Source organism: Neoarius graeffei, chromosome 17, assembly GCF_027579695.1.
Source record: "Neoarius graeffei isolate fNeoGra1 chromosome 17, fNeoGra1.pri, whole genome shotgun sequence".
Lineage (NCBI taxonomy): Eukaryota > Metazoa > Chordata > Actinopteri > Siluriformes > Ariidae > Neoarius > Neoarius graeffei.
Window position 1 is genome coordinate 46,239,161 of NC_083585.1, and position 25,945 is coordinate 46,265,105.

At 41.0% G+C, this 25,945-nt stretch overlaps 1 protein-coding gene across 2 annotated transcripts in view; it reads left to right on the plus strand.

The window, feature by feature from the left end:
- LOC132864301 (ephrin type-A receptor 4-like) overlaps positions 1-25,945 on the plus strand; it is a 125,471-nt gene that overhangs the window by 32,675 nt on the left and 66,851 nt on the right. For both annotated transcript variants that reach the window (XM_060897670.1, XM_060897671.1), the window contains exons 4-5: positions 19,382-19,537; positions 22,881-23,216. In XM_060897670.1, coding sequence (XP_060753653.1) covers positions 19,382-19,537; positions 22,881-23,216 — 492 coding nt within the window. The remainder of the gene's footprint in view (positions 1-19,381; positions 19,538-22,880; positions 23,217-25,945) is intronic.

The following is a 25,945-nucleotide window of genomic DNA, read 5'->3' on the forward strand; positions in this document are numbered from 1 at the left end:
GATGCGACCAAACTCTTCCGCGTTTTTCCTGTTTACATAGGTTTATATGACCAGTGACATGAAACAAGTTCAGTTACACAAATTGAAATGTGGCGATTTTCTATGCTATGGAAAGTGCGCACTATAATGACAGGCGTACTAACACCTTCTGCGCGCTTCGACAGCGCATTGATACGGAGCTCAGATATCAATGCGCTGCCGAAGCGCGCAGAAGGTGTTAGTACGCCTGTCATTATAGTGCGCACTTTCCATAGCATAGAAAATCGCTACGTTTCAATTTGTGTAACTGAACTTGTTTCATATCACTGGTCATATAAACCTATGTAAACAGGAAAAACGCGGAAGAGTTTGGTCGCATCTAACTACAGCCCCAAAAAATACCATTGGCCATGCTGAGCCTAGCTACATTGCTAACAGGAGTGACAGCGCGTCTGACTGACTGGGAGGTCGCGCAAAGCTCGGACAGGTACGGAGCAGCTCGTCTCAATTCAGATAAGAGCATATTTCATTATGGAAGTACGGTGGACTGTTCCTTTAAAGTAAGAGAATTTTACAAACCTCACGACTTGAGTGAAGAGACCGTGGACGTAAAAACTGTAGAAACCTTTTTTGACAGTAAAAATACTGCAGACTTAGTGCCGTGTCTCAGGACCGTCACCGCACGCCACTCCGACGACAAACCAGTAGGAGAAGCAGCACAGCTGGACTGGGAAGGACACATGAACTGTTTTTAGTCCTCGAGAACAACGTGACGTTTCATTAAAAGGCTTTTTTTTTATCGTATTAAAACTTTGCTTGCTGGGTCAATTATCTGATGCCATGTACACACGTAGCCGGGTATTTTTAAAACCGAACATTTTCCCCCCCTCCGTTTATAAAAATGTTTTATCCACACCACCTCGTCTTCGAAAAAAAATCCCTTCCACACATAACCGAACATCTGCGTTTTCAATCACATTCATAAGCATTCCAAACCTGAAGATGGCTATTTCCCCAAATCCTACCTCCTAATCACATCGCCTGTGCTCTTGGAGCAGTAGTTGGGCTTCTAAAATTAAACATGTAAATAGCACCTGCACAATAATTAACACTTTCAAGGCACTACTCCGATCCATTACTCTTTAGCTAGCCGCACACTACGCCGATTTTCAGCGTACCAAGCCAACTGAAGTCGCGAGTCAGGTGTAAAGACTAGTTTTCGATGGTACCGACTCATCTCACAGCCGATTCGAAAAACTAATCGGGAGCCAGACTGATCGGCGAGAGTCGCTAGCAATAGCCAATCATATCTTTCGCATATAACACGTGACATCATTAAACACAATTTCTAGCGCGAGAAATACGTGTTGGTAGCACCTAATGCAGGTATATACTGTAATTCCATAGACTGAAGCTTTATCCATAGACACAGTGGGCTGGAAAGCCACTCTGCTCAAGTTGTGTGGCTGAATTCCAAATCGCTTTAACTCCCCTATATAAGTGCACTATTTAAGGTTGGAAATAATAGCTCATGCAGCCTAGATAGTGCGCTACATATTCCATGTTGTGTCATTTGTAATTCAGCCTGTAGCATCTTCAAGTGTTGGATTTAACAGTAACTATATCCAATAGCCAATCACAAAGCTATTAAGTTGTCACGTGTCGCTTCAATCGCGACTGCACTCGTCAACAGTCGGGGGATATGTGCGTGCCCTGTCGGGAGTCGGCTCTGAAATGGGTCGGTTCGGTACCGCGTGGATCGCCGTAGTGTGCGGCTAGCTTAAGTCAATGCTTAATCTGGCTTCTGCAGTAAACAAAGGTCGCACGTTTGACGTCAGGGCAGAGTTGTTGTCATTTTTTTGGCGCAGATTGTGACGTTCTAAAACGCAAAACTCCGGTTATCTCTGTCTACACGAAAAGGCATACACGGAGTTTTCAAAAATCTTCACTTTGCCCGGAGTTTTTTTAAATATTCGTTTTTGATGTGTTTTCATGTGGATGACAGACCAAAACGTAGAAAAATATCTTCGATTTAGCAGATACCCGGCTACGTGTGGACGGGGTCTTCACTTTGCCCGGAGTTTTTTTAAATATTCGTTTTTGATGTGTTTTCATGTGGATGACAGGCCAAAACGTAGAAAAATATCTTCGATTTAGCAGATACCCGGCTACGTGTGGACGGGGTCTGAGACAGAATAATGACAAGAAACTGGACAATGGTACCCAGTGGCTTGTAAAGCCTGTGTTTTCTATTTTTGTCCCTCGTATCAGTCGATATAAAAGTGCAGGAAGTCAAACAATAGTGCACATACAGTAATTTGCAATCGATGTGAAATTGTTAATGCAGTAGTTTTGATTAAAATAAGTCAATTTGATGGAAATGGCTGGAAATGATGTCGAGAGGAGCTCATGTTATTACATGCTAAAAATTTTATGGATGCATGGTTGAATATCACTATTTCCCGTACAAGCAATATTCCATAAAACATGCTTAGATGCAAGAGACGCAAATAAACTAGTCTTAACCGGACTATAGCAGTGGTTTGATGCAAAGCAAATATAGTTGCGCAAATATAGTTCACATGTCATATAGATATGAGACATGCGGTGTGTGTGTGTGTGTGTGTGTAGTTGCTATGTGCTGCCTTCTTCTAAATCTGACTCCATCAACCCACAGATCACATTACACACACACACACACACACACACACACATAAATGCATTCAAACACACACAGACATGCCCTGAATGCTCTCTATTTAACGCCCATCCTCTGGAACACACAAGTATGTCCCTGAAATTTTTATTGAGCATGTACACACACACACACACACACACACACACACACACACACACACACACACACACAGATATATCACTGAATAGATGTGCCACTGTAAATGAACACTAAATCAAAATTATTACAAAGGAAAGCTATTTAAAAGGAATGAGATTTTTTTTCCTCTGTAAATTTTGCAAAATTACTGATGACGCAATACTCTCATACATGCATATTGTGATATAATTAATATTTATCAGGATAACGATATGGTCCAGTCATGGTCCTTTCCCAACACACACGTCAGTAATGTGTAGTTAGAACATACAGTCGTAAGATATATATATATATATATTCTCCTGAGAACCAACCCATAGACTTGTGTCCTCTGTAGTTGACATTTGTTTTACGTGCACACCCTCTTAAGGCCTCTGCATGCTTCTGCGACAAGGCTTTCGCAGATAGCTTTTCGCAGACAGTTGTGATTTATCGTTGAGCGGGGAGTAATAGGCGTGCGCGATATTATTCACCACAACAACGCAAGGGGGCGCGAAGTCGCGAAATCGCTAGGAGTAGTTGGTGGGTGTGGTTAGTGGAGTGTTTTTCCTCCGGTTACTTATAATTATGCTTATAATGACTAGAACTGGAGTCGTATAGATGTACGTACTTCCTCACTTCCTTGATCAACCGCTCTTCGTGCTGCTCCGTCTTCGCTCGTGTTTTTAAAAATGGCGGTCTTGAAAACAAACCAAACCGGGAAAGTAGGGAAGCGGAAGTGCGTGTACAGCGGATGTAGAGTGGACCAATCAGAGCCCTCTTGTCTGCGACGCTGTCTGCGGTGGTCACAATTTTTGGGAGGTGCGCGTAGGGTGCGCGCAGAGCGTCTGCGAAGGGGGGAAGGCTTCGCAGACGCTATCTGCGAGGCCATCTGCGAGGACTGGGTTGTCAGTATAAATTGGCCTTTACTCTTTCAAGCTATTCACTTGAATCCTGGTGTGTTGTAAAGAGTACATCCTGGGCTTTCCAATGATATATCATGTGACTAGGAGGGTTGCTGGGAAATTCCTAGTAAGGAAATCACAACAAAAGAGAAATTGAGAGGCATTATTTTTTCTTGGTCCCCAGGAAGATATATATATATATATATATATATATATATATATATATATATATATATATATATATATATATATATACCCATCCATTATCTGTAGCCGTTTATCCTGTCCAGGGTCGCAGGCAAGCTGGAGCCTATCCCAGCTGACTATGGGTGAGAGGCGGGTACACCCTGGACAAGTCGCCAGGTCATCACAGGGCTGACACATAGACACAGACAACCATTCACACTCACATTCACACCTACGGTCAATTTAGAGTCACCAGTTAACCTAACCTGCATGTCTTTGGACTGTGGGGGAAACCGGAGCACCCGGAGGAAACCCACGCGGACACGGGGAGAACATGCAAACTCCACACAGAAAGGCCCTCGTCAGCTGCTGGGCTCGAACCCGGACCTTCTTGCTGTGAGTGCTAACCGCTACACCACCGTGTCGCCCCTATATATATATTAATGTGGTATTCGTGTGTGTGTGTGTGTGTATTCATTCCAGTGAACAGAACAGTGATGTAACATATTGTCTGCATGCCCCAATCCCATTTTTAAAAAGGTTTCAATTATCATAACCATTTTGTTACGTTACATGACATTACAGGCATTTAGCAGCCGCTCTTATCCAGAGCAATAAACAACAAGTGCAAAAGTCAGGCAAAAAGTGCTGAACTTCCAGACAAAAATGCTGGAGTGCTAACTGAACAAGTGACAGAATAAATAAAACTGTTACTAAATTTTGTGACTATATTGTTCCTCTTTCAGGAATAATATGAACGCCACGTTGTTGTTGTTTTTTTTTTTTAAACTTACATAAAACTCTCATATGATGAAGAGGATGATGAGATTGACGACTCTGAGGACACACATGCAGCGCTCCTGCAATTTCCACATGTCTGAACTAAGGAGCTGGAAATGACAGCTGTGCTTATGATGAATGGGATCGACTTTATCTCAGAGACACACAGCGCTGCACAAACATGTTGGAACAAATACACAGTGAGAATAAGTTAAAATGTCCATGATGAGAATATTGTTGAACGTTGGAATGTATTGTGTGTGTGTGTGTGTGTGTGTGTATACACTGATCAGCCATAACATGATGACCACTGACAAGTGAAGTGAACAATATTGATTATCTCATTACAATGATACCTGTTAAGGGGTGGGATATATTATGCAGCAAGAGAACAGTCAGTTCTTGAAGTTGATGTGTTGGAAGCAGGAAAAATGGGCAAGCATAAGGATCTGAGCGACTTTGATACGGGCCAAATTGTGATGGTGAGATGACTGGGTCTGAGCATCTCCAAAATGGCACATCTTGTGGGGTGTTCCCGGTATGCAGTGGTTAGTACCTACCAAAAGTGGTCCAAAGAAGGACAACTGGTGAACCAGCGACAGGGCTATGGGTATCGAAGGCTCATTGATTCGCATGGGGTACAAAGGCTTGCCCATATGGTCCAGTCCTACAGAAGAGCTACTGTAGCACAAACTGGTGAAAAAGTTAATACTGACACCTTTCTGTTTAAGCCAGCATTAACCTGTCAGTGGTCATAATGTTATCGCTGATCAGTGTGTGTGTGTGTGTGTGTGTGTGTGTATACAGTGTCCTCCATAAATATTGGCACTCCTTGTAAAGATTAGTAAAAAAAAAAATAATAAAAAGTTTAGAAAATATCCACCTTTGGTGAAGTCGCGTCATCCTCCTCTGAAAAAATGAGAGAAACCCAACCTTTAATTCATCTCATCTCATCTCATTATCTCTAGCTGCTTTATCCTTCTACAGGGTCGCAGGCAAGCTGGAGCCTATCCCAGCTGACTACGGGTGAAAGGCGGGGTACACCCTGGACAAGTCGCCAGGTCATCACAGGGCTGACACATAGACACAGACAACCATTCACACTCACATTCACACCTACGGTCAATTTAGAGTCACCAGTTAACCTAACCTGCATGTCTTTGGACTGTGGAGGAAACCGGAGCACCCGGAGGAAACCCACGCGGACAACATGCAAACTCCACACAGAAAGGCCCTCGCCGGCCCCGGGGCTCGAACCCGGACCTTCTTGCTGTGAGGCGACAGCGCTAACCACTACACCACCGTGCCGACCACCTTTAATTCAAATTATATTTATTCAGAGAAAAACAAATCTGTCATTCAGAAATAATTATTTTCAACAAAAACTCGTTTTTTATGCCTGTTGACTTCACAGGCTGTTGTGTGTGAAAATCTCAGGTGATCGTTTCTGAAATAGTCAAACCAGCCCATCTGGCACCAACAACCATACCACAGTTAACGTCACAGAGATCACACTTTTCCCCATTATAATGTTGATGTGAAGCTCTTGACCTGTGTTTTTCATAATTGTGTGTGTGTGTGTGTGTGTGTGTGTGTGTGTGTGTGTGTGTGTGTGTGTGTTTACTCTTTTAAAATGAACAATGGGTGTGCTTGGATTGTGTAGTTTTTTACCAGCTTTTGTCAGAATCCACCACTACACCCCTTAGTTCCCACAGTCCATCTCTCTCTCTCTCTCTCTCTCTCTCTCTCTCTCTCTCTCTCATTCATTCACACACACACACACACACACACACACACACACACACACACACACACACACACACACACACACACACACCACATACATAAAAACACACAATAGAAGGTGTTCCAGGCGCAGGCAGTCTGTCGTCCTCGCATTTCCCTTAGATTACCTAAACAAACAGTCTAAATATAACCATTTCACACTATGATGTATTCCTTCTATGATCTAATGTTTTTCTGGCAGGTAGAACACACACACACACACACACTCACAGAGAGAGAGAGAGAGAGAGAGAGAGAGAGAGAGAGAGAGAGAGAGATTGATATGCTTGTTTACTTACTGCATACTAAATTTAAAATTAAGGGTTTTTTTATCTTAAATAACATTAATTTAACAGTCCATGAGCTTCAGCATTAATACGCTATACAAAACTAATATTTATTGACTAATTAACAGTTATTCCACGAAATCAAGTCGTACATGAGCTGATAGCCAACGAGGTGTGTAGCACCGAGTTGGCTGTAAGCCATGTATGAAGAGATTGAGTGGAATAACTGTTTTATTATATCTACATTCACTGGATTTTGAGAAACAGAGCATTTTTATTTTTATTTATTGCAAATTCGATACATAAAAACTTTATACAAAACGTCCAACCAAATAATTTCCACTTAGAATGTAAACAGACCAGCAAAATGACAGGAGCAATTTGTGAAAAATGCTATAATAATAATAATAATAATAATAATAATAATAATAATAATAATTCTTGAAAAATAAATAAAAGAAAAGTTCTTACCATCAAATACTTTTATTCCATATTTTGTTGTTGTTTTTTTTTTTGTATTTTGGGGGTTTTGTTTTTGAGTAGAGTTTTTATTTCATCCTCGGTTGGTTCAGCGACACGCTCCGCCATTTTGTTTTTCTCTACTCACAGTATATGAGCTGATAGCTTAGTAGTAGAGTAGCCAATCAGAGTGTGCGATTGCTCATATCCAGTGAATGTGGATAGAATAATATATATTGTATGACTATATGGGTACATGTTAACCTAATAATGAACACCTGGATTAAATATTGTTCATTTTATCCAGGACTGAAAATAGATTTAAAATAACCAACTGCACCAATGAACCACTGAGAACATCTCAGAATAAGGTTCATATAATTATTCATATAATAAGGTTCAAAATAATTATTTCTGAATGACAGATTTGTTTTTCTCTGAATAAATATAATTTGAATTAAAGGTGGGCGGCACGGTGGTGTAGTGGTTAGCGCTGTCGCCTCACAGCAAGAAGGTCCTGGGTTCGAGCCCCGGGGCCGGTGAGGGCTTTTCTGTGCGGAGTTTGCATGTTCTCCCCGTGTCCGCGTGGGTTTCCTCCGGGTGCTCCGGTTTCCCCCACAGTCCAAAGACATGCAGGTTAGGTTAACTGGTGACTCTAAATTGACCGTAGGTGTGAATGTGAGTGTGAATGGTTGTCTGTGTCTATGTGTCAGCCCTGTGATGACCTGGCGACTTGTCCAGGGTGTACCCCGCCTTTCGCCCGTAGTCAGCTGGGATAGGCTCCAGCTTGCTCGCGACCCTGCACAGGATAAATGGCTATGGATAATGGATGGAATTACTTAGAACTCAAAATGGAATTAAAATTATTACAATATTTAGTAATGCAAGTGTTTCATATTTAGTTTAACATTTAAAGAAGCATAAATTTGTGTTTGTGTTAATTAAGTTGTTTAGATTAATAAGGGTGTATTAATGTTGAAGTTTATGGTTTGCTTGTGTTAACTAGTGCAGTAAATAATTTTAGTTAAACAAACCCTCATGTAAGTGTTACCACAATGACTTGGAGAGGTCTGTCGTAGGTTTACATTGGCCATATGCAAATATTTAAAGGTCCCATGGCATGAAATTTTCACTTTCTGAGGTTTTTTAACGTTAAAATGAGTTCCTCTGACCTTCTTAAGTCACCCCAGTGGCTAGAAATTTCATAATGTGTAAACCAAACTATGCCCAACATTTGAGAATGGCGCGTCAAAACGGCGCGTTGATAAACTCTTCCCTTTACTACGTCAGCAAGGGAGATGATCCCCACGCCCCCCCTCTGGATTCCCACCCACCGTATGGATTGCCACGCCCAGTTGTAGTGAGGAGACCATAGAGGACACAACAACATGGCACCACCTAAGCGAGCGAAACATGGAAATTGCGCTGTACATGGATGTGACAACACAGAAAAGAGTCTGTTTTACTGCCGACGGGAGAGCCCCTGAAGACGCAGTGGCTTAATTTTATTTACTTCAATAATACGCCGTCGAGTCTACCTAAGACGGTGTATGTTTGTCGGAAGCATTTTCCTGAGGAATGTTTCCACAACTTGGGACAGTACAGGGCAGGTTTTGCACATCAACTGTCACTGAAGCCTGGGTCCGTACCAAGCATCCCTGCCGCATCAGCCACAAACACCGAATAAGTAAGTGTATGACTGTTAAGTCGTTTTGCCGTGTTTTAAAATCAGTGCGTTTGCAATGGCTACATTAGCTGTGCAGCTAACCGCTTCCTGCAGTTAGCCAGGTACTCTGCGCTACCTCTGTTATAATAGCCAATCAAAACAGTTTTTACAAAGACACCCACATTCTTTTTTTTAAGTCACTCGTTCATTTTATTTGTTTGTTTGTTCAGTAAAAACCCAAACATTTGTTGAATTTATTTTATTTCCTCACGTCGCACCTTAATGACGTCAGCACGCGGTATTTTTCCCTGATTCTGGGCCGGGGTGTCGTGAGTGGCAGAGCAGCTCCATCGCTGCGATCCATTGAAAGTCAGCCCTAGATCCAATCTTTTGTCGGGAGCCGAGGTCGCGCGGGTGGCCCTCCAGCGGCACCGGCCGCCCGTGGAGGCAGCGGTTCTCCCAGGGGCGACTTGGGGGGAGGAAACAGCAAAGTCCCCACTCCTCCATGGTAAAACTGCTCAGTTTTACCATGGGCCTCAGGCTGAAAAAAAACTGACAAAGTCCCAGTTTTACCATGGGCTCGAGTTGTACCATTTTTTTTAGACAGGGCAGACGGACCAGGGCATTCGCCCGCCTGGCCGTGCCCGATGAGGAGCGCTCTCGGCCAGCTTGGGAGGCAAACGGCAGCCCCTCCCCCTCCCCCCATGGCACGCCCCCACCCTCTACCCTTCCCCGCCTCCATGCTTCTCATTAGCAAAACGACGCACTGGGAAAAGCGCTGAAATGGGGCTTTCTTCCAGGAGGCTATATCTACGTTCCGAGGGTTCATTTCGAGAAAGGCTGCGGATATAACATCCGGAAGCCTCCACGATCCCGTTTAAAGCATCAACAAACCACCATGCCATGGGTCCTTTAAGTTCTCCTTGTACGTTCTTTTAAAACCATTGATCGGTCTGTCATGTTTTTCAAGGTTTTATGCAATAATTTGTCCAAAATAAGGAAACTTAGAAGACAGTACCTCTGCCTAAAAATGCTGCCTATTACATAAAATTATATTTTAAAGTGTCATAAAACTGATTGGCGGAAGTGTTACACACTGAGTCAATATTTCGTTAACATATAGATTAATTAAATATGACATTTCACTTTATCAGCTATAGACTATTGTCCTTGCGAGCTTGGGAGTATGAATGTTTATGCGAATGTGTGTGTGTGTGTGTACTGTATGTGTTCATGTGGGAGTAAAAATTAGAACCTTATTAAGATATCCTATTTTGTCACACACCTCCTGTTACAAAAGTACAGTGGCCTGAATCGTTCATTTTTAACAGTGTAAGCATATCCTGCCAGATACACACCCAACCTGCCACACACAAAAGCTGCCACACACACACACACACACACACACACACACACACACACACACACACACACACAATGAAAATGTCCTGATTATCAAAATAGGGGCCATTAACTTGCACTTGCAAAAAAAAAAAAAAACACCAAATTGTCCCTACAAAATGGCCACCAAAGCCGTTTCTGTGAAAATATACTAAAATAAAATCAAAATGGGGACCATCAGAATATCTCCACGAAGTCAACCTTCAACAGGGATCACCAAAATGTCCCCTTAAAGTCACACTGAAAACTGGGACAAACAAACTATCTCTGCAAAGGTACCCTAAAGACAGGGATGATCAAAATGTCCCCACAAAGTCACCCTCAGAAAGGTCACCTTCAAAATATCCCCTTAAAGTAACAAAGAAAATGTCCAACAAAATGTCCCCTGAGAGAGAGAGAGAGTGAAAATGGAAAACATTCGCATGCTGTTATAAAAACAAGTCCAATTAAACGGGGCCCATCATAACCTACGCAGAGTCTATTGAGGTAGAGCACATTTCATCCCCATGAAGGAAGCAAACTACAGACATACACACCTCTCGAGTGGGTCAATCCCTTTATTCTTCTTGTATCTGGCAGCACATATGAAAACTTTTATCTGATATGATCCCTTTTCCAGGGTGTAGTAGATTCTGCTCGGGATAAGCTCATTGTATCTTTCAGGCCGGGAAATGGGCCTACGTGTTGAAAGGAACATGAAGTGTGCTTAATTTCAGGAAGTCTTACAACAATGTTTCAATTGGTTATGTAAATAACTACTTGCTACACCAACTATATCAGTGCATACAGTGTCAGTTAATGAATAGCTCACTTCAGGAAGAAGTATGGTGTGTTTGGTGGTGGGTTAATAGAAGTCACCTCGGGTGAACAGAATAAGGCGTATCAAAGATTATTAGACAAACAGGACACTTTTTCGATGGGATAAAAACATGTATTCTATTCCCTTCTAGCGGGTTTCATTCGTTTGGTTCAACAGCACGCAATATTGTTAGCATATAGCTTGTCCTACGTGTATTACGCCACTCTACCCAATGGAGAATGAGCATGCAATATTGTTACAATATTGCACGTTGTCAAGACAACATGAGGTCATACGTCGGAGCTGATGCGAAGATCCAATGACAAAACTTTTCTGCTGCGCATACGCAGAACCATTTCTTTGTTCGCTGGGAAAGAGAAAAGACGAGGCTAATCCAGTGCTACCGCTAGGATTAGCTATGCTATAATTAAGCACTAAATAAATAAACTGAAAACTGAAACTAAAGACGTGATGAACACCCGAAAGCCTACCAAAACTTTATTAGATATTCTTCATACATATTTACAAGAGAAAAACATACCAACGGACATCGAAAAACTGGAAAAGAGACACATCGGAGACATAAAACTTCCACGCTAGTGAGCAAACAAACATGGCCACCAGGTTTGCTTCGTTAAAAGCGGAAGATTTTGAGAGAATTTTGGCTGCCAGGTCGCTCTGTTGTGTGTAGCTGTTGATGTTGATTTCAAAAGTAACTAAGTAAATTACATGGGGAGATGAATACTTAAGTCTGAGTGAAAAATATTGTGGCGAGCATGCGTGGAAGAAGAGTCTGGAGACAGAAAGACCTAGTTTCTCAGTCGTTAGCCTGTGCTACTTGCTCTTGATAGCACTGGCTTGACTGCGCTAGTGTTGGCCTTCGCTAACACTACTGTTGGACGCTTCACCAGCTAGAAGGTGAGTATGCTGATATGAAGAGTGTGTATGTATAATAATAATAATAATAATAATAATAATATTGGCTGGCTATTTTCATGGTCTATCAGATATATTCCATTCAGCTCGTCTTCGAATCGTTCAGTATCATACGAGCTGAATGGAATACAGGTAGTCGTCGACTTACGACTGCGTTTGGTTACGACTGACCGGTCGTAAACCGATCTGGTCGTAAGTCGGCCTGTGTTAAATGAACGTAAGTATATTGTGATGTGTAATGATATTGTAATCATCTTAAAGTCTTATTTTATCAACATTTTCTTATTTCATTACCTTGGCTCATTATTTGGTTTAAGTCAAACACTGCATGCTACACTGTGTACAGTACAATTCGTTTAATATGTGCAAAACAAAAAATATGAAATACAGGTGTGAAAAATAGAAAACACTTTAGTTTATAACATACCAAAATACAAATGTAAAACATGGCAAAATACAAAATTTAGTGACCGCTGGCATCACTGGTGCTTGGCTGTGGGTCGTCTACGTCATCATCAGCTGTTGCAGCGCTCGGGCTGGCGGGAGGATTTGCTTGTTTCATAAACCAGGAGCTGGGGCGGAAACTGTATGACGGAGTGCGTGAGGGCATGCGAGAGAGACTGCGCATGTGCCTGGAGCTGGGGTGGAAACTGTTGTACGCGGCGAGAGGCACTGCCGGGAACTGGGGCGGAAACTGTCGTACGCTCAGCTAGCTCAGCTGGGAAACACTTGCCAGTCATAACCAGTCGGTTGTAAAGTCGATCGGTCGTAAGTCACGTACAGTAGGTCGTAAGTCGACAACTACCTGTATATCTGATAGACCACGGTAAAAAGCCAGCCAATATTATTTAAATATTCTGTAGAAGTCCCAGTATAAAATATGAAAACTTCATCTCATTATCTCTAGCCGCTTTATCCTGTTCTACAGGGTCGCAGGCAAGCTGGATCCTATCCCAGCTGACTACGGGCGAAAGGCAGGGTACACCCTGGACAAGTCGCCAGGTCATCACAGGGCTGACACATAGACACAGACAACCATTCACACTCACATTGACACCTACGGTCAATTTAGAGTCACCAGTTAACCTAACCTGCATGTCTTTGGACTGTGGGGGAAACCGGAGCACCCGGAGGAAACCCACGCGGACACGGGGAGAACATGCAAACTCCACACAGAAAGGCCCTCGCCGGCCACGGGGCTCGAACCCGGACCTTCTTGCTGTGAGGCGACAGCGCTAACCACTACACCACCGTGCCACCAATATGAAAACTTATTTGCAAAAAAAAACCTCGCAAAACAGGTACTTTTATAATGTCTTGACAAAGATATCATGAATATGAGGGCCATCAAAATGTTCCTACAAAGAGCATGAAAATAGGGACCATCACTATTTTCCGACAAAAGCGACTATAATTGCAGAAACTAACAAAATGTCCCTAAAAAAGTCCCTGAAAACTGAGATGATCAAAATGTCCCTATACAGAGACCATGACAAGAGGTACTATGAACATGTCCCGACAAATAAATAAAAAATTGGAGCTATCAAAATGACATAGAGACCGTGAAATAGAGTTAAATTTAGTCAAGTTTATTTTGCTTTTTTTTTTCAAACTTAGGAAATGAGCCTTACTTAATTCTGAGAGCTTGCAGACGCTGCTCACTTCTCACTTCTCGCTGTGTGTATATGTGAGTGTGGCATTTTTGTATATAACAGGCCATTAGAAGACTTTGGCTCCATCTCAGTAGTTTGAGTCGATGCACGCAGCGTTGATGCTTAACTAGCCTTGATGATTTAGTTAGTGGTGGAGCCTGTAGATGGAGGTCAAGGTTAACACGAGGTCTGAGAGACTCATCAATCAGAGCGAAGGGACTCGCTGGCCGCATGTTCCTCATCCATCACACTCATGCGCTCGCTTCCCCTGAGCCTGAGCTAATCGTTAATCAGATGTTAAAGCCTGGTAGAACAGCTGTCATGCACAGGAAGCTTCTCGATGTCTCACTTAAACTGGGTGTGTGAAGAAGGGCGTTTTTACACCACGATAAGTTGTGTTCAAAGCCTTTTCGCACAACTACCCCTTGGTAAAATTTTCTATAGATTTCTATAGAAAAAAAATCTATAAAAATTCTATAAAATTTCTAAATGAAATTTTATAGAATTTTTATAGACTTTTTGTAGAAACTTTATAGCGTTTTAATAGAAACTTTATAGAGTTTTAATAGAAATTTTATAGAGATTATACATAGAAATCTTATAGAATTCCTATAGAAAGTCAACAGAACGATTGGTTCTTGAGAATGGTTTATATTTCATATCTGAACAGTTAAAGCATAAGAAACAAGAAAGAAATAATTCCTGCTTTCACTTAAGAGATGGTCGGATTGGGACCTTGCAGTTAGTGGTTGCAGTGTGTAAAAATGAATGTGAAGATGATATATGTAACTGTAAAAAAGAATTGTACTGTATATTTTGACATTTCAAATAATGTTTCAATTAAATACAGGTATATATAAAGTTAAGGGGCATCAAATTATAGAGGTTGAAATCACTAATGAATTGATAGCATGTAATTTATCTGATATAGCAAATAAGTATATTTACATGAAAATACAAAGAAAGACGTTTGTTTCACTTCTTCCAAATGCCACTGGTGCTTGACTGAAAATTAATGTATAGCATATATCAGCGTTTATTTTGGAAGTACATTTATTAAATTATGTCTTAAACTGTAATTTACATTTGGATCAATTGAGTTGTTGATCAGAAGTGTTATTATGTGAGATAAAGTAAATTAAATAAAGAACATTTTTATTGGAGATAAGTACTAAAGTTGTTCTTTGGATGCAAGGCCTTTTGTCTCAGACTGGAATTTCTGTAGGGTCTTTAAAATCCACCAAATTGTGTTTTTATGGAAATAACCATTATGAAATTTATAAAATTCTGTTGGCCCTAATAAAGTAGAGCTTCTATAGAACTCTGTATCAATTCTATAGAAATTGTTTTCTATAGACTACTATTTATATAGAATTCTGTTGAGATTCTAGAGAAGCTGTTTTCTATAGAGTACAACTTCTATAGAATTTATACTATTTCTATACAACTTCTATAGAAACTATTTTCTATAGAGTATTAGTTCTATAGCGTTCTATAGAGATTGTATAGAAAGAGGGGTTTCTATAGGATTTTCTATAGAGTTTCTATAGAATTCTAAAAAACATTTTGACAAGGGACCCCGGAGCAATTTTTTTCTTCTGACATATTTTTATCACTTTCAGAGAACTTTTGTGTAATGAACAGATACAGTATATAGTGACACAACATGCGTGTAAACAGGATATTCTGTTATAAATCAAAATATGGGATCATAAAAAAAAAAAAAGGTTCAAAATGTCCCCGAAAGACACTATTTAAACAAAATATGGAAAGTTTGACGGCACTATCCAGTTTTCCAGATGAGACGCACTGGAGCGCACAAAGGGAATAGCACGGTATCGTGTGTGTTGAATTTCACAGTATATTGCATATCTGATTATCAACAAATGTCTCGTGTGAATTGTTGGAAATCAAGTATCGTGTGGGTTGTTTCCCTTGAAATAAAGACCGAGAGAAAGAGATTATAGGTTATTTAAGGGTAAATGCCAGAGATCTTCCTTTCCCCGAGGAGAGGAAACTGATCCGTGTGTTTTTGTCTAAGGACAGCAGAGCAGTGTCTTGCTCGCATTAACACGCTCTCGGATCTATACGACACATAAGCGTCTGAATGTCTGTGTTTCAATAAAGAGAAACCGCTTGGTGACAGAAGGAAAAAGGAAAGAAAGGAGGATAAAAGAACAAGATGTCTCACAGCAGTATCGCTTGCATCTTGAGTGCCGTTTTATTTTGGAAAGCATCATCTGAACGTGCTTTCGGCCCGATGTTGTCCTTGTCCTGTGTTTGCTTTGAGGGTTTGTTGATATTTCTCCGCGAGCTGTTTCAGTCTAATGTTTTCGTGAATCGGTATTGTGTAAGGAATAAATCAGGGCTGCCAGATACAGAGGCCATGCCTCTTGTACAGACTCTGAAATGTACAGAGGCCACGCCTCCTTCAGTGGGACTGAATTGTGTTAGATGGTTGCACAGTGGTTGGTAAAGATACCACTAACAATTTGAGTTAACCAAAAAACCTTAGCAGCTCTTTAATATGCTGTATCTCCGGAGCGCAGAAATGAGGCCTACGTAGGCAGCCTCATCCGAATGAAACAGGAATGAGGTAGTGTGTTCACGATAACAGTATGTTCCTTTTTAAAGCAGAGCTGGAGAAAGAGTGCAGAGGAAAAGGGGCTATAAAGGAGAGAGGCTCTAGCGTTGGAGATTAGAGGCATGAAAGAGCGGATGAGTGGATGGAGTGCACTGGGTTCCAGCATGAGAGCATCTCCAGTTCAAGACACACTGCAGGAGGACAGAAAGCAGACAGGACGCCTTTGTCTCCTAGAGGGCCACTATAGTGAACATTTGATAAGCTTTCGAAAGTGCTGTGTGTGTGTGTGTGTGTGTGTGTGTGTGTGTGTGTGTGTGTGTGTGTGTGTGTGTGTTTGACAGTGATGGCAGGAATGTGAGAGGAGGGAGATATGAAGCAGAGCAACGTTAAATAGACAAAAAGAAGAGGATCTGGCATTTGTTACATTCCACAGACAGACACGTGCACACACACACACACACACACACACACACAGTGAGTGACCTATACTGACACGACAGAAATTAAGCAGGTTAAATGTTTAATTCAACTGAGAATATTTACACAGTCGAGTAATAAATCCTACACGTGGAGTAAATGGCTGTGTGTGTGTGTGTGTGTGTGTGTGTGTGTGTGTGTGTGTGTGTGTGTGTGTGTGTGTGTGTGTGTGTGATTTAAGACCTTGTTATACACTCCCCTACAGTGTGTTATGAAAATCCCCGGGATTCCTTAAGTATCACCTGTACCGCCACCACCACCACCACCTCACGCTCATCCCTCCATCATTTCTCCTCCGTCTGATTAGCGTTTTGTCTGATGTTGAGATCAGACTACACAAATTCAGCTCAATTTTGACACTGACTTTTCATAGCCGACAAACCCCCAGCATCGGGTTTGTTCATGAACGTCAGGAATAATAAACGGGCATGTAATGGGACATCATCGAAGAACAGCGATGTGGCATCTGGGACATCTCATGACACCCAATGCAAAGTCTAGCATGTCGGATTAAAATTTTTTTTTTTGTATTTTCTCCTATGACGTGTTTCTTGCTGTTCCTTCTGCTGCTATGATTGACAGTTTCTTGACCCTCCTGTCTGACACCATGCAAGGACGTGAATGATAATTGGTTGGAGTCAAACTTGTAGTGTTGCCAGTCTATGATTCCCTTATCTGACATGGTGACCATCGTGAAAGCCAAAAGTATTGTGTAGTCTAATCCCCATATAACTACAGACAGTAGTGTCTGTAGAACATAGGAGTTGGGGACAGTCAAAGTTAGTCCAGCTATAATTGCAGTGGTGCTTGAAAGTTTGTGAAGCCTTTAGAATTTTCTCTATTTCTGCAAAATACGACCTAAAACATCATCAGATTTTCACACAAGTCCTAAAAGTAGATAAAGAGAACCCAGTTGAACAACTGAGGCAAAAATATTGTACTTGGTCATTTATTTATTGAGGAAAATGGTCCAATATTACGTATCTGTGAGTGGCAAAAGTATGTGAACCTCTAGGATTAGCAGTTCATTTGAAGGTGAAATTAGAGTCAGGTGTTTTCAATCAATGGGATGACAATCAGGTGTGAGTGGGCACCCTGTTTTATTTAAAGAACAGGGATCTATCAAAGTCTGATCTTCACAACACGTTTGTGGAAGTGTATTATGTCACGAACAAAGGAGATTTCTAAGGACCTCAGAAAAAGCGTTGTTGATGCTCATCGGGCTGGAAAAGGTTACAAAACCATCTCTAAAGAGTTTGGACTCTACCAATCCACAGTCAGACAGATTGTGTACAAATGAAGGAAATTCAAGACCATTGTTACCCTCCCCAGGAGTGGTCGACCAACAAAGATCACTCCAAGAGCAAGGCGTGTAATAGTTGGCGAGGTCACAAAGGACCCTAGGGTAACTTCTAAGCAGCTTGCTCTCATTGGCTAATGTTAATGTTCATGAGTCCACCATCAGGAGAACACTGAACAACAATGGTGTGCATGACAGGGTTGCAAGGAGAAAGCCACTGCTCTCCAAAAAGAACATTGCTGCTCGTCTGCAGTTTACTAAAGATCATGTGGACAAGCCAGAAGGCTATTGGAAAAATGTTTTGTGGACGGATGAGACCAAAATAGAACTTTTGGTTTTGATGAGAAGCGTTATGTTTGGAGAAAGGAAAACACTGCATTCCAGCATAAGAACCTGATCCCACCTGTGAAACATGGTGGTGGTAGTATCATGGTTTGGGCCTGTTTTGCTGCATCTGGGCCAGGACGGCTTGCCATCATTGATGGAACAATGAATTGTGAATTATACCAGCGGATTCTAAAGGAAAATGTCAGGACATCTGTCCATGAACTGAATCTCAAGACAAGGTGGGTCATGCAGCAAGACAACAACCCTAAGCACACAAGTCGTTCTACAGTACCAAAGAATGGTTAAAGAAGAATAAAGTTAATGTTTTGGAATGGCCAAGTCAAAGTCCTGACCTTAATCCAATGGAAATGTTGTGGAAGGACCTGAAGCGAGCAGTTCATGTGAGGAAACCCACCAACATCCCAGAGTTGAAGCTGTTCTGTACGGAGGAACGGGCTAAAATTCCTCCAAGCCGGTGTGCAGGACTGATCAACAGTTACCGCAAACGTTTAGTTGCAGTTATTGCTGAACAAGGGGGTCACACCAGATACTGAAAGCAAAGGTTCACATACTTTTGCCACTCACAGATATGTAATATTGGATCATTTTCCTCAATAAATAAATGACCAAGTATAATATTTTTGTCTCATTAGTTTAACTGGGTTCTCTTTATCTACTTTTAGGACTTGTGTGAAAATCTGATGATGTTTTAGGTCATATTTATGCAGAAATATAGAAAATTCTAAAGGGTTCACAAACTTTCAAGCACCACTGTATAACATTTTATATTATTTTAAATAGATTTGACTGTATGTTTGATTCAAGTGAAAAATTGATTCTGAGCAGGATGGATGGGGTGATGTCCTGATGGACGTTTTAAATTCGAACATCACATGCTGCTATTGAATAAAATGTCAAAGCACATTAGGACGGCGTGGCAGATATGCATGTGATGTGAAGATGTCTTTTTTAAAATCTATTTTGCTTTGTATGCTTTGTTAAACTTCTTCCCCCCTCCTCTCTCTGTCTTTTGTGTGTCTCAGTGTGTAAGGTGGGATATTACCGGTCTTTGGCTACAGACGGATCCTGCACTAAGTGTCCTCCACATAGTTACTCCATGAGGGAGGGAGCCACTGCATGTGAGTGTGATAAAGGCCACTACAGAGCAGAGACTGACTCTCCAGCCACGGCCTGCACACGTGAGTGATACACAAGCACACACTTACACACAGTGCATAATAACATTCAATACATACAGGCAGATGCATGAATTCAAGGCTGTTAATGACTCCATATTTTCATTTATGGTTCAGTGTTTTAGCTGAGAGCTTCAGTTAGTGAGTCAGTAAATGAGTTATGAGTGAATCAGTATTTGAATTTCTGAGTTAGTCTGGGTGATTGAGTCAGTGAGTCAGTATTTGAGTTTCTAAATGAGTCTGTGAACGAGTGATTGAGTCATTGAGTGAGGAAGTGAGGTTCTGAGTGAATATGAGTGAGTGATTGAGTCAGTGAGTCAGTATTTGAGTTTCTGAGTGAGTCTGTGAGTGGGTGATTGAGTCAGTGAATGGGTGAGGTTCTGGGTGAGTGATTGAGTCAGTATTTGAATTTCTGAATGAGTCAGTGAGTGAGTAAGTGAGGTTCTGAGTGAGTCTGTGAGTCAGTGAGTGTGTGAGGTACTGAGTGAGTCTGGGTGAGTCACCGAGTCAGTATTTGAGTTTCTGAGTGAGTCTGTGAGTCAGTATTTGAGTTTCTGAGTGAGTCTGTGAGTGAGTAAGTGAGGTTCTGAGTGAGTCTGTGAATGGGTGATTGAGTCAGTGAGTCAGTATTTGTGTTTCTGAAAGATTCAGTGAGTAAATGAGGGTTCTGAGTGAGTCTATGAGTGAGTGATTGAGTCAGTGAATCAGTATTTGAATTTCTGAGGGAGTCTGTGAATGGGTGATTGAGTCAGTGAGTCAGTATTTGTGTTTCTGAGTCTGTGAGTGAGTAAGTGAGGTTGTGAGTGAGTAAGTGAGGTTCTGAGTGAGTCTGTGAATGGGTGATTAAGTCAGTGAGTCAGTATTTGTGTTTCTGAGTCTGTGAGTGAGTAAGTGAGGTTGTGAGTGAGTAAGTGAGGTTCTGAGTGAGTCTGTGAATGGGTGATTGAGTCAGTGAGTCAGTATTTGTGTTTCTGAAAGATTTAGTGAGTAAATGAGGTTCTGAGTGAGTCTGTGAGTGAGTGATTGAGTCAGTGAATCAGTATTTGAATTTCTGAGGGAGTCTGTGAATGGGTGATTGAGTCAGTGAGTCAGTATTTGTGTTTCTGAGTTTGTAAGTAAGTGAGGTTGTGAGTGAGTAAGTGAGGTTCTGAGTGAGTCTGTGAATGGGTGATTAAGTCAGTGAGTCAGTATTTGTGTTTCTGAAAGATTCAGTGAGTAAATGAGATTCTGAGTGAGTCTGTGAGTGAGTGATTGAGTCAGTGAATCAGTATTTGAATTTCTGAGGGAGTCTGTGAATGGGTGATTGAGTCAGTGAGTCAGTATTTGTGTTTCTGAATCTGTGAGTGAGTAAGTGAGGTTCTGAATGAGTCTGTGAATGGGTGATTAAGTCAGTGAGTCAGTATTTGTATTTCTGAAAGATTCAATGAGTAAATGAGGTTCTGAGTGAGTCTTTGAGTGAGTGATTGAGTCAGTGAGTCAGTATTTGAATTTCTGAGGGAGTCTGTGAATGGGTGATTGAGTCAGTGAGTCAGTATTTGTGTTTCTGAATCTGTGAGTGAGTAAGTGAGGTTCTGAATGAGTCTGTGAATGGGTGATTAAGTCAGTGAGTCAGTATTTGTGTTTCTGAAAGATTCAGTGAGTAAATGAGGTTCTGAGTGAGTCTTTGAGTGAGTGATTGAGTCAGTGAATCAGTATTTGAATTTCTGAGGGAGTCTGTGAATCGGTGATTGAGTCAGTGAGTCAGTATTTGTGTTTCTGAATCTGTGAGTGAGTAAGTGAGGTTCTGAATGAGTCTGTGAATGGGTGATTAAGTCAGTGAGTCAGTATTTGTATTTCTGAAAGATTCAATGAGTAAATGAGGTTCTGAGTGAGTCTGTGAGTGAGTGATTGAGTCAGTGAGTCAGTATTTGAATTTCTGAGGGAGTCTGTGAATGGGTGATTGAGTCAGTGAGTCAGTATTTGTGTTTCTGAATGATTCAGTGAGTGAGTAAATGAGGTTCTGAGTGAGTCTGGGTGAGGGATTGAGTCAGTGAGTCAGTATTTGAGTTTTGAGTCTGTGAGTGAATAAGTGAGGTTCTAAGTAACTCTGGGTGAGGGATTGAGTCAGTGAGTCAGTGACTGAGTGAATGTGTAAGTGAATCAGTTAAAAAGGAAGTGATTTAGCGAGTCAGTCATTGAATCAGTCATCAGAGATTAAGTGAGTGAGTTTGTGAGTGATTCAGTGAGTCACTGAGCAGAATTGATTCTTTGATTCATATTCATGATTATATTCAGTTCTCCTATTATAGAACACGATTTCCTTCAGACGTCTTATAGCATTACATCAATTTTGGATTGTATTCAGGTTATTTGTGTGAGCTGTTTGTTAAACTTGCCACACATACACCTAATTATGCTTTAAATATAACGCTGATTTAGTAAATAGTATAAATTTGTTGTGAAACAGGCTTCTGTAGTTTAATACCTGCCCTTTAGTTGTGATCATTTGAACCTACAGTTGTTGTTCCGAAAGTGACTATCAGGTTTATAAATCACGCTGAAAGTGCTAAACGAATCACCTTGCAGAAGCTCTGCTCTGTACTTTCTACCTTTATGTAGAAAAGCCAAAAATCGCATGTTCATTAAGGTAAATATGCAAAGCATTCATAATTCACAAATGCATAGCTCTCTGTAGACTCTTAGTAAATCATCGTGTATGTTTCTGTAGCCATTAGAAAGTTTGCGTGTGTTTTTTATACACAAAGTTGTATTAAGTCCAAGTGCCAGTGTACGTCTACAACAGAATTTATACCCTGACTTAGAGAACTCAGGTTCAACTGGTGCAAATGGCTGCAGCTCAGTGGGAGGGTGTTAATTCAGTGTGTGGAATGCAGCCCAAGACAGGTGTGTGTGTGTGTGTGTGTGTGTGTGTGTGTGTGTGTGTGTGTGTGTGTGTGTGTGTTTCAATAAGTGTATGGAATTTCTCCTTATTAAATTGCTCTGTTGTAAACCCAGTAGGTATCAACTTCAGTGTCATGTAAAAATGAAGCCTATTCAGCCAGTGGAATGTGTGTGTGTGCTTGTGTGTGTGCGCACTGTATTTGCAGTTTATTTAATGTTTTATAAAACAGACGACTTGGATCATACAATCATGTAAAATCGTGTCAGGATTTTTACATGCAGACCTCGGCTCATATGGAAACAAGGACATCGTGCGTGTGTGTGTGTGTGTGTGGTTAGTTTATATATAACTGCTTATCTATTAGAAAGATAAGACTTTATTAGCTCTCTCTCTCTCTCTCTCTCTCTCTCTCTCTCACTCACACACACACACACACACACTATAACCCCAGTCTCTGTCTCTCAGGTCCCCCCTCAGCTCCTCAGCATCTGATCTCCAGTGTGAACGAGACGTCAGTGTTGTTGGAGTGGACTCCTCCGCTGTCCACCGGCGGCCGCCGTGACCTCACCTACAGCGTGGTGTGTGAGCGGTGCACATGGACATCAGCACAGTGCGTGCCATGCGGTGATGGCGTGCGCTACTCACCCCAGAGACTCCGCCTGAACGGCACTCGTGTGTCTGTGCACCAGCTGCAAGCTCACACTAACTACACTTTCCACATCTGGGCCGTGAACGGAGTGTCCAAACACAACCCGAAACCCGAGCAGGCCGCCTCCATCACACTTACCACCAACCAGGCTGGTGAGACACTGTGTGTGTGTGTGTGCGTGCAAAGTTAAAGAATCCCAGAACTGCAAACTTCTTTTTACTTCATAAGTTATTAAAAACAAATGTAAGGCTATTTTTCATCTTCTGTAACTGCTTTGTCCTGGTCAAGGTTCCTTGTGGTTTGAATTAGTCCAATCATCTATCCATCCATCCATTACCTATACCACTTATCCTTCAGGGTCGTGGGGGAAACTGGAGCCAATTCTCCGAGAGGAGGGGTACATCCACCAATCTGTCGCAGGGCTAACACAGAGACGAACAGCCATTCACACTCACATTCATACTTATGGGTAATTTAAAGTAGCTATTTGATCTAATCTCCATGTGTTTGGACTGTTGGAGGAAACTGGAGTGCCTGGAGGAAACCCATGTAGGCACGAGGAGAACATGCAAACTCCTTAATCCAATCAATATGCGCAAAAACAACAATCTAAAACACTGGTGATTCACCTAAACTGAAATTCTCATCTGAAACCAAAGTTCAGAATACACTAGTGGACTCTCCACATGGCTTGAGACTAATAATTAACTGATTCAAACGTACGGTACTGTAGGGGAGTTCTTCAGTAACGGAATTACATTCACAGCAAAATGTGGTAACTTTTTTTAGTTTCAGTACTCAAGATAATGGTATTAAAGAAAATTTCACACTGTATTGGGTATCTTTTGAGCCTAAAAAGCATAGAAAAATTGCCTGTTTAACTCTGAATGCAAAATCTTTTACGAAGAAAGAAAAGTCCGAAAAAACTGAACTTTCATTTCCTAAAATTCAAACCAAGATTTCTCTGAAGCGGCATTGCTAAAACTGGGGTGATGATTTTTAAATATGGTTTTCAGTACATTTTGCCGTGGATTCCATACTTTAGCAATATTGCTGAGCTGACAACTTGAGGCAATCTGAATAATTTCATAATTTTGGCTTCTCTGCTGAAGAATTACCCATACGCAAACATAGTATATGCAAATATGTTGAATTTCCATATATGAAATATATGTACATAAGAGGTAAAAACATATGTACATATACATGTATGTGTGTGTGTGTGTTATTTACCAGCTGGGAGGTACATATCGTGAAATACAGTGACCGAGGTCTTGAAAGTACTGAGCGAGGCCCTCTGGTCTGAGGTCAGTATTCAAGGCCAAGGTCACGATATTTCACCATACAGACCGACCTTAAGCTGGTAAATAATATTTATTTTTTTCTTTACCAAATTCTAACAGAAAACGAGAGCGCCCGAAAGGGAAAACCGAGCCGAGCCGCCATTTTGAATCCTCATTCACGGCTGTAATACAAATGGCTTCCTCCTCGGTATACAAGTGCACTTCCATGGCAGGAAAAAAACTACATTTTGCTGTCTATGTAGTCCCCTATTTATACACAATTGAGTCATTCAGGATTCAGCCATGTTTTTGCTCGGCGTTAGCAGCAGTTAGAGGTTTTTAGCTTTCTCCTGAAATGTTTTCTTTTATTTCTTCTTCCTCAGGGTAGTAAAACTCGCTTTCGCTGTGAACACTGTCGTTATCGCTATCCATGCTATAAAATTAATGCTATTCTCCTGAGAAATGCGAAATAAAATGCTGACAAAATTTGCTACTATGTTTGTTGTTGTGAACGAGCGAGTCGCCAGAAGTCCATAACCAGGGTCCGTAACTGGGGTCCGTACCATAGGATACGGACCCGTTCGCCAGCCAATCAGAGCGTGGGATTTGATGGAAACCGCACCACGAAAAAATAAATATATATAACCTATTAGAAATTGGAACAATTTAATATATTGACTTGTATATCTAGCCCATACAAAAAAAAAGTATGTATAATGCATATTTTGACATATGTAATTTATGTAAGTATTTATACATTGACATATATGTATCTATATAAATTAAATATATATCATTAACATATATGGTTGCAGCATATAACACCATATAAAAATCCTCATATAGGTATTTTTAATACATATACATATGCAAATTTTACTATGGGTATTTCATGTGAGTTATAAACTTATATCTTCATATATCTAGAGGATGTATGTATATGATAATATATCACCCTATAGGTAACATATATGGCAATATCATTCTTGATACAGGGCCATATATGTCACATATTACATTTCCGTATGGGTATAAGCATTGATTAGTTCATCTGGTGACGCTTTCTGTAAGAAGGTGTTGACTTGACATTTATGGAAGGAGTCTCCAGTGTCAGAACTTTATAATAACCAGGAAGTTTTCTGCCTTTCTACCTTTGGAAAAGCTTCAGAAGGCTTTGCAGTTCTTTTCTTTCTCTGTAATATTATAAGACGATTTTTTAAAATTATTTTTATTAACTTCAAGAGAGGGAAAAAACAGGCAGGTGAGAGAAACTTTTTGTAGCGGTCATTCCAATAGTGATATCAGGAACTAACTTGTTTCGCAGAGGTTCCACAATATATACACTGGACTGTACAAAAGTCTTAGGCACATACAATGAAATGCTGTAAAGTAAAGATGATTTAAAAAATAATTAAATCAGATCTTTCTACTTAAAAGAAAAATACTACAAAATGCACTGAACAGTAGTAAATAAAACAAAGTCAGTATTTGGTGTGACGACCCTTTGTTTTTTTTTTTTTCCCCCGTAAATACTAGTCTCAGGTACAGTGAGTGCAGTTTTATGCGGAAATGAGCTGTAGGTTTTACTGAGCATCTTC